The sequence below is a fragment of the Spermophilus citellus genome, assembly GCF_964194105.1.
Source record: "Spermophilus citellus genome assembly, chromosome: 3".
NCBI lineage: Eukaryota > Metazoa > Chordata > Mammalia > Rodentia > Sciuridae > Spermophilus > Spermophilus citellus.
This window is the reverse complement of record NC_138184.1, coordinates 46380573-46399632: the sequence shown is the minus strand read 5'-3', so window position 1 is coordinate 46399632 and position 19060 is coordinate 46380573. Positions and strand designations below refer to the sequence as shown.

The following is a 19060-nucleotide window of genomic DNA, read 5'->3' as shown; positions in this document are numbered from 1 at the left end:
ACAATGTGTTTGAGTATTTATGGTATATGAAAAAGTAAAACATATAAGAACAGCACAATAGATATGAAGGAATCATTGGAATTATACTGTTGAAAGATTCTTATACTATCTGTATAGGAGGGTTTATTTGGTTCTTTTGATTTTGCAGTGCTGGGAATTGAAACCATGGCCTTGTGCATGCCAGGCAAGCATTCTACTACTGAGCTATATCTCCAGCCTGTATATGTATAGTATTATTAAATTATTTGGATGTGTTCAGTAATAAATTAAAGATGGATATTGTAAACACTAGAACAAATAAACACTAAAAACATAGTAAATAATAATTAAGTCAATCCTGGAGATAAAAATGAAATCACAAAAATATTGAATTAATTTAAATCCAAGTAGAATAAGAATATTAAAAACAACAAAGAACAGATGAGAGAAAAGAACTAGCAAGATGACAGGTGAAAATCTAGATGTATCAATAATACCATTCAATGTAAATGATCCAAATACTTCGATTTAAAGTGGGGGAAAAAAGTCATTTTCCAAACTAATTCACAAATCCTCATAAAAGAAAAACTAAAAGGACAAAATTAGCATTGCAAATCAGTAAAGAAAGTCGAGATAACTCAAAACAATGCTGGGGTAAAAGAATGTCACTTTACAATAAGTAAAATTATACTCTATTTCAGCATTTCCAAAAAATGCAAAAAGGAGCAAGTACTAGAGTCCTAACTGTCAAAAAGTATACTGCTTTCCCAGCTCACTCTTTCTGACAGCTACTCTCCTGGCATCTAGTTCCCATGTTTATTAACATAAAGGCACAGCCCTGAGTTACAGGTCACCAGACCTACAGTGAATTATTTGGCCCAAGGTAGAACAATGAGGTTTTCTTCACAGGAATTAGAATTTGAATTTTATGTTTCTGCTTCATCTATATCATTCAACTCAAGATTTTTGACTCAGGAACTAAAGCTTTCTTGGATATGTGTACAGTAGACTAGAGCCAGTGTATCTTTAAAAATAGACTAATGAAGCATCTGCACAAAGAATAATACAGAGGATGAGACAGAGAGAAATAGACAGAAGCACAGACACAGAGAGAAAATAACTGCCTTAGTTACTAATGGTTTCCATTTTCAGCTTCTAGAGGCCTGGTCACCCATCTTTTCTCTGAGATACCCTTAAGATAGTTTAAAATGAGTACTCAAAGAGTAAGCATTATTAGCTATATTATTAGGCTTTGCTGTGAAGAGGTACAGAGAGGAAACTAAGCTTTTTATATTAGTGACAAGAAGGATGATAATTGTGACTACACTGGGCCCAAAAGGCAAGAAGTAGAATCTAGGCTATATATGGAAATTATTCCTCCAAAACTGACCAAATCCATGGCCCCTTGATCACCTAGTCCAAAAATAACAAGTAGAAATGATAACTATTGGAATGTCACTTTATTAGAAGAGTCAACTTTATGTCAGAAATGACAGACTATTTTCCTCAATTTGCATTTCCTTGAATGTCAATTAAGGGTTACAGATATACCAAAGGCATCTCTGAACTACAATTTTTAAAAAATGATGGCATTTGCCAGTAAACGGATGGAGAATACCATGCTAAGTGAAATAAGCCAATCCCCTCAAACCAAAGTCTGAACATTTTCTCTGATATGCAGATGCTAATTCACAATAAAGGATGGGTAGGGGGCTAAGGAAAAACAGAGTTACTTTGGATCAGGAAGAAGGAAGTGAAGGGAAAGGAGGGATGTGAGGGTAGAAAAGATAATAGAATGAATTGAGCATTATTATATTACCCTATGTGCATATATGACTATATTGTGATTCTACATCATGTACAACCAGAAGAATGAGAAGTTATACCTCATTTATGTATGATTTGTCAAAATGCATTCTATCATGTAAAACTAATTAGAATAAATAAGAAAAAAAGATACATATTTAAGAAACTAGAAATCTTAACTGTCCTAATTGATCATTACACATTGTGTGTGTGTTTATGTATACATACATATCCATACATTTAGAATTCTCACATTATACCCCATAAATAAATAATTTTACATCAACAAAATGAATAAATGAGATCTTTATTTTATCATAATTTCTTTTACTAAAGTTTAAAGATGAAATAACTCTTGACTTGGAAACTTTTAAAAATCTGAATGGCCACCAAATGCATGGAAATGGAGTCTAAAATAGAATGAATACTTAAGGCTCTAATATATTGAATATTAGGGTATAATAATCTTTGCTTTACAACATATTTTTTGAGTAGTTAAAATATATTCTTTCTCAGAGTATGTTAAATTTTATTCATTGCTTAGAAGTTTCAAACTAAGGATGTTCATTTTCAAGTAAAATTTTGAGCAAATAAACACTCAAAATATGATTATATAATACAACAAATATAAAGAACACTTAAATGTTTTGCAGTTTCTTTTTTTCTTCTTTTGTACTGGGGATTGAACCCAGGGGCACTTAACCACTGAGTCACATCCCCAGCTCTTTTTAAAATATTTTATTTAGAGACAGGGTCTCACTGAGTTATTCAGGGCCTCACTAGTTGCTGAGGCTGGCTTTGAACTTATGATCCTCCTGCCTCAGCCTCCAGAGCTGCTGTGATTTTTAGGTGTTCCCACCGTGCCCAGCTAAATGTTTTGCAGTTTCTAATAAGGTTTCCAAAGAATGTAAACAAACAATAACTCTAATTATCAGGAAGTAAGATCTCCTTTTTTTGGGTGGTACTGGGGATTGAACCCAGGGCCTCACACATATTTAAGCACACAGTCTATTATTGAGTTACATCACTATCCCAATATTTCCTTATATCTTTAGTTTTTCCCATATTGCAAAAGAAGACAAAAATTTTGTATATAGTTTTGAGGATGGTGAAATGAATCTATATAGATGAATTTATGTAGATGCATTTCATTTCATGAATCTACATAGATTAATTATATTTCACTTTGGCATAGTTATAAAGAGCAGGGATTTGGTAGTTAGGTTGCCTGGGTTCAAATTCTGACTCTGCTATTATTAGCTCAGTTATCTTACTAACCTTCCAATTCCCCATCTATAAAATGGAATAAAAATAATGCCTAACTCATGATGTAAGGATATAGGGCATTTAGAATAGTATCTGATGAATACAAGGACTCAATATTGTTTGTCGTAATATGTTTGAGAAATGGTCCCATGTGAAACTTTTTAAATTAGATAACAACAGGACTAAATAACCATTATAGAAAACTACTTCTCAGAGGAAAATAATTTTCCAAGTTTTTCAATGTGATATGGATAAAAAAATAACACTAAATCCATTTGGAAAGTTCTTGTAATTATCAGACTATTAATGATAGAAATTAAAAAATATATCCATGAGATCACATAAGTTATCGAGTTTTAATATCATGAAAATGGGTATCAATAAAAACAGATATGCTATATAGGCAAAACCAGAAATAGCCCAGATATACATTAACAGGATGATTCATAAGCAGTGTTCATGTAATAGAATACTACTCAGCAATAACAACAACAAAAATAGAAAATACCAATATATGAAGTAGCATGAATGAATCTCAAAAATTTACAGAGTAGAAAAATTCTTACACACTAGAACACATACTACATGATTCCATTTATATGAAGTTCTAGAATAAGCATAACTAAATCTATGATGGGAAATAATTAAAAAATGATTTTGAGGTGCAATAAAGGCAAGGATTTATTGGAAAGGGTTAATAAAGGAATTTCCCAAGGAGTAGTTATGTTATGTATCTTGATAGAGATATGCTTTTCATAGGTATTTACTTTCACTGGCACTCACCAAATGATACACTGTTTTATGAATTTCTTTGTAAATTTTACCTCAGAAGAAAAAAAAATGAACTTAATTAAGGATATGCATGCGTAAGTATCTGAGGGGAATATATCTATATCTGTAGCATACACTAAAACACATTTTAAAAATGTGTTGATGGATTGGTACAAAGATAAACAGACATGTATACGTAAGTAGCAAGTATAATAAAATGTTAATTACAGAATCTAGGAGGTCTCAGCTCTATTGGTGCTTATTGTAAAATTCTTTCAACTTTTACACACTGAAAACTTTAAAATAAGATAATAGAAAAAAATTAATACTTTATGTTTCTTACCAACGCCTAGAGTTATTAACAATCACTCCATTATCTATGGAGAATGTATCTGTTGGTAGTCCAGCAATATTCCAAGCTCTAATTTTTACTGGATCACCCAGGGTCTTACTTAGTGAGAATTCTTCTGAACATGGGATTTTTTTCTCCTGTAGGAAATAAACAAAAATCTGATGTTTTCTTTCATCTTGCTAATTGGAACAATTTTTAAATTAAAAAATTGATTTAATTACCATTAGGTATTATGTAATAACTCTAAGAGCCAGGGGAGGGAAAAACAAAATGTTGAGCTGTAAAAGTATTTTACTGAATCAAAGAAGCAGCAAACAAAAACAAGAAGCAAGAAAAACCCTGTATTTTCACTTTCGCCCAAAATACTTCAAAATGTACTTTGAATGTTCTAAAACAAAACTTACTAAATATAAAACTAGTACCTTGCACAACATGCTCCAATCTTCTGTACAAGTTTGTCGAAAGCCAGAAGTGAAAGCACCAAGGTAAGCTATTACTCCTGCTGATACTAAGACATCACCAGTTAAATTTTCATATGTTATCTGAAGGTCATCTGCAGCTTGCGCCCATCTGTGTGATTAGCCAGAGGCAAAAGAGACATACAATAGACAGGGAACAACAGAAGACACAGTAAGTAAAAGGGCAAGGGCTTCCAAACCAAATTCTATAACAAAAAGTTATTTAAACCTTGGGCACTTGTTTATCTGTACAATAAGGAGATTGGATCCCTTCTAACTCTAATATGCTATTATTATTTATACCTATATATATATATATATATATATTATTTGAATGATAATCTGCCTTTCATTTTTAGAATATTAGGAAAATGGATGGTGTTGGAGAAGATAATGCTAAGTGAAGTTAGCCAATCCAAACAAAAACAAAAACAAAAAACAAATGCCAAATGTTTTCTCTGATATAAGGAGGCTGACTCATAGTGGGGTAGGGAGGAGGAGCATGGGAGGAATAGATGAATTCTAGATAGGGAAGAGGGGTGGGAGGGAAAGGGAGGAGGCAGGGGACTAGCAAGGATGGTGGAATGTGATAGACATCATTATTCAAAGTACATGTATGAAGACACGAATTGTTGTCAACATACTTTATATATAACCAGAGATATGAAAAATTGTGCTGTATATGTGTAATAAGAATTGTAATGCATTCCGCTATCATTTTTTTTAGAAAATAAAAAAAGAATATTAAGTATTTCTTATAGGACCTAGCTCTTCAGAAAAAGCAAAAACAAAACATGAGCATTTTGCCTAATAATTTTTGCTAGGATGATTTAGTCTAATGTTTCTACTATTTGTTTCAGTATTCATTGTTAGACTGTTAACAGAAAAAATTTGCAACTCATTATAAAAACTGTATGTAAGTTGTATAGAAGTTGAAATACTAAGATTAATATTTTTCTAATTTAATGGAAATAAATGAGAAGTTAAATAAAAAGTTATATTCCAAAACCATCTAATCTGTCCTATAAAACACTTTCAAAGACATATTACCTTATCATGCTATGCATTGAACAAATATAATTAATAAATGAAATAGTTTGCTGTCCAGCCCAGGTAAGTAGATTAGAAAAAAGCTAACTGCCTTTATTAAATTAAATCAGTTTTATTTTCTTTGAAATAGTTTTAACCATTTTATTAAAAAAATTTTTGAACACATACAAAATTGGGAAGAATTATATATAACTAACAACTACATATCACAAATTAAAAACCAGGGCTGGGGTTGTGGCTCACTGGTAGAGTGCTTGCCTAGCATGTGGGAGGCACTGGGTTCGATCCTCAGCACCACATAAGTAAATATCAGGCTGAGGTTGTGGCTCAGTGGTAGAGTGTTCACCTAGTACATGTGAGGCCCTTAGTTTGATCCTCAGCACTGAAGGGAAAGTAAGAGATGGGTAAGCAAGAAATGAAAGACTGAGACCAGGCAGAGATACAAAGGACAGTTTATTTATAAGAGCTGACAAAATAAAGGCAATCTCTCTATAGAAGAGAGAGGCAAAACAGGCTTGAGTTCTGGGACTTTTATGAGGGAGGCTCAGTAGTCAGAGCCAAGCAGGTCCTAATGTAGTTGGTTAAGGGCTGGGTTGGTATGAGGGAGTGGTGAGCCTTTCTCAGAAAAGCCCTTGGGCAGGAAAGTGAAACTTTTTTCTTAAATTGATGGCTGTCACTTAAGATGGCCATCCAGATACTAAGCAAGGAACTTATAAGCACCACATAAAAATAAATAAATAAAATAAAGGTATTGTGTTCACTACAACTAAAAAAATAAATATTTAAATAAATAAATAAAGGTATTGTGTTCACTACAACTAAAAAAATAAATATTTAAATAAATAAATAAAGGTATTGTGTCCATCTATAACTAAAAATATTTAAAAAAATAGTTACTAACTGCCTTTTTTAAAATAAAGATGTAGATAGATACAATACCTTTACTTATTTATTTTTATGTGGTGCTGAGGACCGAACCCAGTGCCTCACTAGTGCTTGCTAGGCAAGCACTCTACCACTGAGCTACAACCCCAGCCTCTACTAACCGCCTTTTTAAAACTATTTAAAAGCAAGTTACAAACACCATGCTCAACCCTGATATTCATCTTTGGAGAGGTCTGGCCAAGTATCTTGTACAAGTCCCATATTCTCAACTAGCCATTTTAAAACTGGTAGTAATATAAAAAAAATACCCTGAAGTAGTCACATAGTCAAGTCTGACATTCTTAAATCTTGTTAAAATGAGTAGAAATCTGACCTTGTTTTTTCTCCACCCAGTCCCCCAATTAGTTTTGAGGCTCTTTCAAGTTTCTTAGCACAGAGTTCCACCTGATCTTCTAAAGCAGCCTTTTCCTCAGTTTTCTCTTTAAATGTCTTTTGTAAATTTTCCAAATGGTGTTCTACTTCTGCCAGTTCTGCTCTCTTCTGATTCAAAAGTCCCATTGTCTCAGCTAAGGATTTCTGAGCTTCTGCTAAGCGAGCTTTTTTAGGTGCCACGACCTATTTGGAAACAATATATATAGATGTGAACTATGTAAAACTTTAAATAATTCCTTTTTAGGTATTATGAGTACAAATGTATTAAGATAATAAATTACATAAAAGTAAAAAGTATGTATATAGTTCAAAAAACATATAAATCATCTGGACTAGTAAAATGTCACCTACAAAATAAATTATTTCGGATTGACAAAGTAAGAAACTTCTGGTCGCATGACGAACAGAGAAAATTTATAATAGAAATAAGAAGTATTTAAGGGGTTGGGGTGTGGCTCAGTGGAAGCCCATGTGTGAGGCACCGGGTTCAATTCTCAGCACCACATATAAATAAATTAATAAAATAAAGGTCTGTCAACACTAAACAATATTTTTAAAAAAAGAAATAAGAAGTATTTAAAATACATGAATGTGTTTTTTGTTTTGGTGTTTTTTATTTAATTTCCAAATCTGTGATTTTCCTCCTAGTCACCCCAAGCTACACATGTACATGGAGTGATAAGAACTGTGAAAATGAAATACAAAGGAGAGCTCCTTGGTATTCAGTTTCACAAAATTAATTTTTCCTTGACAAATATTGAAAAGCCACTCTGTTGAGAAAAGAGAGATCTTCTAAGTTGTTATTTTGTTGTACTTATTAGCATGTCAAGAATGAGGTTTGGCCAACTTGATCACTAGTACAAAAAATTCAGATGATGATCAGAGAGTCTGTGCCAGTTAGAAAAAAGGTCCTCCTGACAGTTCTGGTTCATCAACATGAATGAAGAAGACAAAGAGGGAAGTGAAAGCATGGTTATCAGCTACCAATATCCTGCTTTCTCTCCTCTGAAATCCTGAAGGAAGAGCATTTTGAAAAAGCAAACAGAGGACGGAAGCTCCCTTTCCTAGTTTGGATTTCAGAGGGGACATTGCTAGTTATCTCCCTTCCATCCTCTTGCCTCAACATGGGACAGCTGCATCAGAATAAAAATGGCAGTGTGGATATATGGAGTGGGAAGACAGGACAGAGCTTGAATACTTTGGCTTCTCTGCTTTGTAGAAAGGATCCAGAAGAATCCATATGCCCTGTGGGACAGTGGAAATTAGCCAAATTGAGAGGTTATCAGCCTTCCATGAGATTACTATGTGGACAGACTAGATGTTCAAGGGAAGGACATCCCAGATGAAATTAGTTTTATTTACATTAAAGCCCCTACCTCTATACAAGCAAATGTTATATTCATTAAGGAATATCTTTCAAATTATTGTAGTCTGATCACTCATTCTGTTCTCTGAATTTATTCTAAATACATGCTACTACATATTTTCATCTACATTTTTACTTTCATTTCCTGCTTCCCTGGGTATAATTATGCCTTTTAGGGGGTAAAGTTTGTGTTTCTCTGATCCTTTACTAGACATACTTACAAAATGCTCTTAACAATTCTCCGCTCTCTCATGAACTTGATCCCAATGTGTACTTTATAAAAGGTTCCTGATCAGTGACTGCCATGGCTTCAGGGGATCGTTCCATAATCTCTGTTAAGGGTTACCTACTAGATCTTCTTCTGATCTTTTCAGTCAACTTAAAAAAATACTTTATTGTGATATAATTCCCATATCACACAATTTGCCCATTTGAAGTGTATAATTCAATGGTTTTTAACATATTCACGGAATTGTGCAACAATCATCACAATTTTAGTACATTTTCACTACCAAAAAATAAACTCCATAACCATTATTCCCACTTCAACCCTTCCCCATAATCCTTTCCCCTAATCTTTTGTCCCCAGGCAATCACTTAGCTACTTTCTGTCTCAGAATATTTCCATATTCTGAACATTCTTTATTCCTCCTTTCTAACTATAATTACACATCCTTTGACCAAGATCTCTCCATCCCCTCTCCCTTCTAATCACCCAAGCCTCTAGTAACTACTTTATAATATCTAAAGAAAATGAATTCCGTATATTAAAAAGATATATGCACTCCCACCAAGACAATAGATAGTTGGAGTTGTGGTACCTATGCACAATGGAATATTATTCATCCATAAAAGGAATGAAATCTTCTCATTTCCAACAACACAGGTGAACTAGGAGGATGTTATATTAAGTGAAATAAGCCAGCCACAGAAAGATAAATTCCACATGATCTTATTCAAATGTAGAATCAAAAAAGCTGAATCAAATTTTTAATCTGCTGCTTTGCTCTCAATGTTTTGAAATTTTCTTTTTCAGTTCTCCCCTCATCAAACCCAAATTCCCTTTTGTCTCAAGGCCTTAGGTTAGTTTGGATAATTCCACTGCTCGTCCATGCTCCCACAGCACTACCACCAGTACCAAGTCCAACCAGGAATAGTCTCTGTATCTTCTAGGTATACAATCAACATCTGATGATTACTCTGTAACAGGACAAATTCTCTCTGGAATTGCTTTGAAAAACTCTTTAACTAGTAAATATATGCATAGGCTTTAGTTTCTGAGAATATTTTAGCAGAAAATAGATATGAAAATGCTCAAAATACCTTTGCAACTCTGTCATACACTTCCATAGCCATGATCCACTTACACAGACCCTCTGCTGCAGAAGAAGCTTTAGCAATCTTAGCGGGGTCAAATTCGGGGTTTGTCAAATATTCACCACGGATCTTCGGCATAACAGTCACCTATTCAGTAAAGATTTAGATTTTAAAATTTCAACATGTATCACAATCATAAGATGAAGAAAGCATATGTAATAAAAACATTTGAATAAAGAAGTTATATGTTGTCTTTAAAATCCAAAATCAATATTTTGAGATAATTTAAAAATAAGCATAACTATGGTAGATACACAAGTAATATTTATGTGAAAATATGCAAATTTATTATAGATACTAAAGCAAGATTTTTTTTCAAGAATATTAAAAGACTCTTGTGGGTTGATGGAAAAATGAAAACAAAGTAAAAGAACAATTAAACATTAATAAAATAACAATGTAAATGGAAAAGATAATACTTTATCTTAAATAAATACATGTATAGTTTCCTAATAAACTATTTGTTGTAAGAAGACATTTAGAGAACTCTTTCAAGTCAATAATACAATAAACCAGTAATATATTAAATAACTTTCCAATCATCTGAAAGTGATGTTTTATGCATTATGACAACTCATAATAAATCATTAGTAAATGTAATGTCCTTTTATTAATTACCTTAATCCTAAAAAAGGACTTTCTCCTTATGTTTTATAAAGTATTCTATAATTTTAAAGATCTTACACATCTTGGCAAAGTCACATCTAGAGAAAAAAAAATACAATATAACTCACTGGGATGTTGTCCTTGTCATATTCTCTCAAATCTCTTAAGAAATTCATATCTCCCAGAAGTTTTTTGCTAGGTCCCCAGTAATCAAATATCTAAAAATAAAATTTATAGAACTTACTAAATGTGCAATTAAAAATACTCAATATGAACGGCTGCCCTGCTGGCCCCACCCACCACACGGAGCAATGACCATGCTTCAACTCCCCATCTACCAACATGTGGCTCCTCGGGCCTGCCTCTGTCTTGGTACACTGCAGCCACCACTATACCAAACCCCTTACATGGTAGCCTCCACCTTGGGACAATGGACAGGGTCCAGAGGCACCAACCCACTGAAGCACTGCATGCCATAGTGCTACATCTCTTAACAGACCACTCGATGCAACCCCATGGCCCACCCTCATAGCCCCATCTCTGAAAGCAGTTGCCTCCATCTTGGGACACCTCCACCATCATCTTGGGTTACTGCCGCTGCAAGTGCTGCCACCACTGCTATCTTTACTTGGGGCAGATCCCATTTTGGGACACCAGCTGGGGCCTGGAAGGTCAACATCAGGGTACCTAGAGGTTTGACACTGCTGCTACCACCAACCAGAGATGTGGCTGTTTCCATCTAGGAACAACAGCCAGGACCTGGAAGACTATCACCAAGGTCCCTGCAGGCTTGGTTACACTAGAGGTATCCCTGCTAGGTATGCAAATAGCCACCAACTTGTTGCAGAAGCAGGAGAGAGCCTTGCATGGGATCAGTAGGTAGGAAGACGGCAAGAGGGCATTTTGATCCCAGCTCACCCACCCAACCAGCCTGGTGCCCACCAGTCTCCCAGGGCCAACTTGGGGGGCACTTGCTGGGACTCAACACCAGCCTGGTCTTCTACTCCCTCCCCAATCCAACATCCACCAATCACCTGATCTCATCAGTTTGGCAATCACAGGGCCCTCTGGTTCCTCAAACCCTCCAGCCACCAACCCAGCCTAGTGCTTGTAGCTACATGGCTGGCCTGTAGATGTCAACACCTGGTCCTGATCTACCTGATACAGAACAGCTTTCCACGACAGGTATACGGGTCCCAGCACTCTGCCCCCAGAATCTCTGGAGAGAGAGGTTCCTGATTGGGAAGTTGAAAGGGTAAGGGCAGGATAGTTACAATTTAGAGACTAAATTAGAGACTAGGAACTTGTGGGGTCCACAAGCATTATAAGAGGCTAAGATCAGGCTCCTGCATTACACCAGTGGACCCCAAGGAGATTCCTGGGGTGCAGTCTTCCAGTGGGACTGACAATTACTATACCCCACTGCCTCCAGGAGTTCTGCCTCCCACCTTAGTAACCTTCACCACCATAGGGTGGAGTTATCAGCAAACTCCAGAAAACCCCACCTATCGGATAAGAAGAAATGCAGAGAAGATATTGAACTCCAACAGAAACAATGTTCAATTTTCCTTTGATATTTTTTTCTTTCCTTTTTCTTTTTTGGTTCCCTGCTCTCATATTCTCCACATTTTTGAAACCAAGTACTTTTCTTATATCAGGTTATTGAGGACTGGGATGTTTGAACAGTATGTTACAGTTTCTTTTGTATATGCTTCAATATTTATTTCCTTTTCTTTTCTTATTTTTAAACTCTATTTTCCTCTCACTTATCTGTTTCCCCAGAGTCTCTCTCTTTTCTCCTACTAACAGCCAACTTCTTTTGATTCCTTTCACTCTTCCTATGCTCTAATACCTCTATATTCTCACCTCCTACCTCATAAACATCACATCCTACACCTCCTCCCAGTTCTGTCTTTACCATTAGAAACTGAAGACCCTTTTGCAATTCTACTATTTGTATTGTAGATAATAATCATATATATCATTTCTGTTCATTGTGACAAAACTGGAATCATCTAAATAGGAGCTGTTTGGTTTAAGGCTGAATATTGTTTGCATTGGGTGTTAATATTAATCTCCCTCTTAAAGGTGAGGTATTGGAAACCTGCAAGGACACTATAAGTTTATAGGATAAAAACTATAATACTTTGGATTCACAGTGCTAGAGGGAAGACACATGAACAACATGAAACAACAAGGGAAGAAAGTGCTCCAAACAAACCAAGATGCTATGATAATAGAATCCATTGGCAGCACAGTAGAAGAAATGTCAGAAAAGGAGTTCAGAGTGTACATAGTTAAAATGATCTGCTAAGAGGAGCTGGGGATGGGCTGGGGATGTGGCTCAAGCGGTAGCGCGCTCGCCTGGCATGCGTGCGGTCCGGGTTCGATCCTCAGCACCACATACCAACAAAGATGTTGTGTCCGCCGATAACTAAAAAATAAATATTAAAAATTCTCTCTCTCTCTCTCCTCTCTCACTCTCTCTTAAAAAAAAAAAAAAAAAAGAGGAGCTGGGGTTGTGGCTCAGCGGTAGAGTGCTTACCTAGCATGTTCGAGGTCTTGGGTTCAATCCTCAGCACCATATAAAAGTAAACAAAATAAACTATTGTGTCCAACTAAAAAATAAATATTAAAAATAAAATAAAATGATCGGCTAAGTAAAGAATGATTTAAGAGAGCAAATCAACAACAATTATCACTTCAATAAAGAGATAAAAAAGTAAATGCAGGTAGCAAAAGATTACTTCAAGAAAGAGAGATTGTGGAGAAACCCCCCCAAAACAGAAATCCTTGAAATGAAGGAAACAATAAACCAATTAAAAAACTCAATAAAAAGTATCACCAACAGACTAGATCACTTGAAAGACAGAACCTTAGGCAAAAAAGACAAAATATATAATCTTGAAAATAAAGTTGACCACTCAGTGAAGATGGTAAGAAACCTCCAAAAATTACAAGATAACATGAAAAGACCAAATTTAAGATTTATTGGGATACAGGAAGGCACAGAGATACAAACCAAGGGAATGTATAATCTTTTCAATGAAATAATATCAAAAAATTTCCCAAACCTGAAGAATGAATTGGCTTACAGGACACCAAGTATACAAAATTACAACAAATCCATACCAAGGCACATTATAATGAAAATGCCTAGCATGCAGAATAAGGATAGAATTTTAAAAGTCATAAGATAAAAGTTTCAGATTACATATAAGGGGAAACCAATTCAGATCTTAGCAGATTTCTCAACCCAGACCCTCAAAGTTAGGAGGTCTGGAACAACAAGCTCTTAAAGAAAATGGATGCCAACCAAGAATCTTATATCCAGCAAAATTAAGCCTCAGATTTGACTGTGAAATAAAAATCTCTGTGATAAACAAAAGCTAAAAGAATTTACAATGAGAAAGCCTGCACTATAAAACATTCTCAGCAAAATATTCCATGAGGAGAAAATGAATAACAACAATGAAAATCAGCAAAGGGAGGAACTACAGTAAAGAAAAAGCCAGTCAAAGCAGAAACTAAGTCAAGTTAAAAACCAAAAATAAATCCAAATGACCGGAAATACAAACCATATTTCAATAATAACCCTGAATGTTAATGGCATAAACTCATCAATACAGACATAGACTGGCAGATTGGATTTTTTAAAAAGACCCAACAATATGCTGCCTTTAAGAGATTGATCTCATAGGAAAAAGACATCCGCAGACTGAAGGTAAAAGGATGGGAAAAAGCATATCACTCACATGGACTGGGTAAACAAGCAGAGGTTTCTACACTCATATCAGATAAAGTGGACTTCAAAGAAGAATTAATACCAATACTCCTCGAATTATTCCATGAAATAGAAAAGGAGGGAACCCTTCCAAACTCATTCTATGAGATTAGTATCACCCTGATACCAAAACCAGACAAAGATACATCAGGGGAAAGAAAACTTCAGACAAATATCCTCAATGAACATAAATGCAAAAATTCTCAATAAAATTCTGGCAAATCCCATACAAAAATATTTAAAAGATGATCAAGTGGGTTTCATCCCAGGAATGCAAGGTTGGTTCAAAATACAGAAATCAATAAATGAAAATCATCACATCAATAGATTTAAAGATAGGAATCATATGTAGAAAAAAAGTTTGACAAAATACAGTACCCTTTCATGTTCAAAACACTGGAAAAACTAGGGATAGTAGGAATATACCTTAATATTGTAAAAGCTACCTATGCCAAGCCCAAGGCCAACATCATTCTAAATGGAGAAAAATTGAAAGCATTCCTTCTAAAAACTGGAACAAGACAGGGATGCCCTTTTTCATCACTTCTATTCAACATAGTCCTTGAAACTCTATCAGAACAATTAGATGAAAGAAATTAAAGGGAAATGAATAGGAAAAGAAGAACTCAAACTATCACTATTTGCTGACAACATGATTCTAATTTCAAAGATCCAAAAAATTCCACAAGAACTTCTATAATTAATAAATGAATTCAGCAAAGTAGCAGGATATAAAATCAATACCCATAAATTAAATGCATTTCTATACATCAATGACAAATCCTCTGAAAGAGAAATTAGGAAAACTACCCCATTCACAATGGTCTCAAAAAAAATTGGGAACCAATCTAACAAAAGAAGCAAAATACTTCTACAATGAAAACTATAAAACACTAAATAAAGAAACTGAAGAACACCTTAGAAGATGGAAAGATCCCCATGTTCTTGGATAGGCAGAATTAATATTGTCAAAATGGCTATAGTACCAAAAACTTTCTACAGATTTAATGCAATTCTAATTAAAATCCCAATGACATTCCTCATAGAAATAGAAGAAGCAATCATGAAATTCATTTGGAAAAATAAGAGACCCAGAATAGCCAAACCAATTGTTAGCAAGAAAAGCAAAGCAGGAGGTATCATAATACCAGACCTTAAACTATACTACAGAGCTATAGTAACAAAAATGGAATGTTATTGGCACAAAAACAGACACATAGACCAGTGGTACAAAATACACAGAAAAAAACCCACATAATTACAGTTATCTCATACTAGACAAAGGTGCCAAAAATATACATTGGAGAAAAGATAGCCTCTTCAACAAATAGTGCTGGGAAAACTGGAAATCCATATAAAGCAAAATGAAATTAAACCTCTCTCTCTCTCACCATGTACAAAACTCAACTCAAAGTGGATCAAGGACCTAAGAATTAGACCAGAGACCCTGTACCTAAGAGAAGAAAAAGCAGGCCCAAATCTTCATCATGTCAGATTAGGATCTGACTTACTTAACCAAATTCCCAAAGCACAAGAAATAAAACCAAGAATCAATAAATAGAATGGATTCAAACTAAAAAGCTTCTTTGCAAAGGAAACAATCAATAATGTGATGAGAGAGGCTACAGAATGGGAGAAAAATCTTTACCACACACACATCAGATAGAGTCTCATCTCTAGGATATATAAAGAATTCAAAAAACTTATCAACAACTACAACAACAAAACCCCAATCGATAAATAGGCTAAGGAACTGAACAGATATTTCTCAGAAGATGTACAACTAATCAACAAGTATATTAAAAAATGTAAAACATCACTTGTAATTAGAGAAATACAAATCAAAACTACTCTAAGATTTTATCTCATTCTAGTCAGAATGGCAATTATCAAGAATACAGGCAACAATAAGTGTTGGTTAGAATGTGGGGGAAAAGGCACACTCATACACTGCTGGTGGGACTGCAAATTGGTGCAACCACTATGGAAAGCAGTATAGAGATTCCTTAGAAAACTTGGATTGGAACCACCATTTGAGCCAGCTATCCCATCAGCATACTATAGTGACACGGCCACATCAATGTTTATAGCAGCTCAATTCACAATAGCTAAACTGTGGAACCAACCTAGATGCTCTTCAACAGATTCATGGATAAAGAAACTGCATATATACACAATGGAATATTACTCAGTAATAAAAGAGAATAAAATTCTGGCATTTTCAGGTAAATAGATGGAGTTGGGGAATATGTTAAGTAAGCCAATCCTTTCCCCCAAATAAAAATCAAATGTTTTCTCTGATATGTGGATGCTGATTTGTAATGCGGAGGGCAAGGGAAAAATGGAGGAACTTTGGATTGAGCAGAGGGCAGTAAGGGGAGTAGAGGTGGCATGGGGGTTGGAAAGATGGTGGAATGAGACATCATACCCTAGGTATATGAATGTTTGCATGAATGGTGTGACTCCACGTCATGTACAACCAGAGAAATGAAAAGCTGTGCTCCATTTGTGTACAATGAATAAAAATACATTCTGATGTCATGTATAACTAATTAAAACAAATAAAAATAAAATAAATGTTAAATATAAAATTTTTCTTCTTAAAGTTTAAGACATATTATCCAGGGCTGGGGATGTGGCTCAAGTGGTAGCGCGCTCGCCTGGCATGCCTGCGGCCCAGGTTTGATCCTCAGCACCACATACAAACAAAAATGTTGTGTCCACCGAAAAATAAAAAATAAATATTAAAATTCTCTCTCTCCTCTTTATCTCTCTCTATCTATCTTAAAAAAAGGCATATTATCCAGAAAAGCTGTTCATATGCTTTCAAAATGTCAACTTACATCTCTCCTTGGAAACTAAGATTCTTCTCTGAGAACATATTACATAAATCAAATATTATAACTATGGAGATGAAATTATAAATTTTTGTCAAAAAATTAAATACTGAAAAGAGAATGTGTAGTCATTTCTTTTGAAAACCTAAAGCTAACATAGACATCAACTTCATATAAGAAAGTACATTTTTATCATTTCAATTTTTTATGTTCCTTTATTCTTTGACTCTTTCAAACAACAAGCATTTTCTTTTCTTCTTTTGGAACCAGTGATTGAACTCTAGGGCACTTAACCATTAAGCCACATCTCCAGCCTTTTTGTATTTTTTAATTCTTATTTTTATTTATTTATTTTTATGTGGTGCTGAAGATTGAACCCAGTGCCTCACGCTTGTGAGGCAAGCACTCTACCATTGAGCTACAAACTCAGCCCTTGTTTGTATTTTATTTAAAGACTGGGTCTTGGCTGTGCTCCCGACTTGTGGTTCCGGGCTGTTTGGGAGCAAAGTTCCACCTATCCCGTTTAAGAGAAGCTAAGCGTTTCCACGGAGAACATCGACCTTCCATAAGAGAGCTGGGTGCAAAAAGAATCCCTGAACGCGTCAGGAGTCCTTCCTCTGAAAGAGCGCCTAGGAGGGCTACGCAGGTGCAGGATCACTAGGCAATGCTGAACTGACGTGGATCTGGGGCGAACTGTCTGGGCCTCTCAGAACATACACTGAGCCCGGATCGGCTGAATTCAAGCTCCCGTTCGCCTGCTTCCCGCAGACAAACAGCTGTGACTCAGCACTAATCCATCTGGCTGAAACAACTGGTCGGCCTTTCTGTTCCTACGGAGGTAAATGCCAACTGAGCCTTCATAGGTAGTGGCCATAGGTTTGAAACGGGGCTTGGGAGAGACAGTAAGGACCCACCCGTTGCATTGGTCACCCGGCAAAGGGAAATGAACTGTCGCCATTTGCAAGAGATACCACCATGGCAGAGAACTGACGTTACCAGACTGTGGTGGAGGAGATAACTTCATTGAAACCTGCGTCTACAGGAGTAAACAGTATCTCAGCAGTCAAACAGAACAAGAAGTAACATGAGCAACTTGAAAAAGCAAGGAAGAAAAGGAATACAAACAATGCAGGACAGCCTAAATATTCAGGAGGATCTAGAGTCATCAGAAAAATGGTCACATAAAGAACTCAAGGAACACCTTAGACAGATGGAATGGAACCTTAAAGAGGATACGAGACAGCAAATTCAAGCAGCGAAAGAACACATTGAGAATGAATTACATAAACAGATAAAAGAAGAAGTTAAGCATCTTTATCAGGAGATAGAGATCATAAAAAATAATCAAACAATAATTCTAGAAATGAAGGAAATGATAAACCAAATTAAAAACTCAATTGAGAGTATCACTAACAGAGTGGAGCAAGTAGAAGCCAGAACGTCAGAGAATGAAGACAAAATATATCATCTTGAAAAGAGTCTAGCCAACTCAGAAAGGCTGGTAAAAAATCACGAGAAAAACATCCAAGAGTTATGGGATAACATAGAAAAACCAAACTTACGAGTCATCGGGATAGAAGAAGGTACAGAGATTCAAACCAAGGGAATGAGTAACCTGCTGAATGAAATAATTACAGAAAACTTTCCAGAAATAAAAAAGGAAACAGATATACAAATTGAAGATGCATACAGGACACTGAGCACACAAAATCACAGTAGACCAATGCCAAGACACATTGTTATAAAGATATCCAATATACAGAACAAAGAGAAAATATTAAAAGCTACAAGAGAAAGGAGACAGATTACATTCAGGGGTAAAACAATAAGGTTAGCAATGGATTTTTCATCACAGACGCTGAAAGAAAGAAGGTCATGGAACAATGTATTTCAAACACTGAAAGACAATGGATGCCAACCAAGAATTCTGTATCCAGCAAAATTAAGCTCCAGGTATGACAACAAAATAAAGATCTTTCATGATAAACAAAAGTTAAAAGAATTTGCAGCCAGAAAACCAGCATTGCAAAGCATTTTGAGCAAAACACTACACGAGAAAGAAATGAAAAACAACAACCAAAACCATCAGTG

General features: G+C 35.2%; 1 protein-coding gene across 1 annotated transcript in view; it reads right to left on the bottom strand.

The window, feature by feature from the left end:
- Positions 1–19060, bottom strand: part of DNAH12 (dynein axonemal heavy chain 12) — a 299548-nt gene that overhangs the window by 86213 nt on the left and 194275 nt on the right. Inside the window, exons 51-55 of the mRNA XM_081284134.1 lie at positions 10477–10566; positions 9689–9829; positions 6941–7182; positions 4597–4744; positions 4166–4311 (exon numbers count right to left, since the gene is read on the bottom strand). Of these exons, the coding sequence (XP_081140260.1) occupies positions 4166–4311; positions 4597–4744; positions 6941–7182; positions 9689–9829; positions 10477–10566 (767 nt within the window). The remainder of the gene's footprint in view (positions 1–4165; positions 4312–4596; positions 4745–6940; positions 7183–9688; positions 9830–10476; positions 10567–19060) is intronic.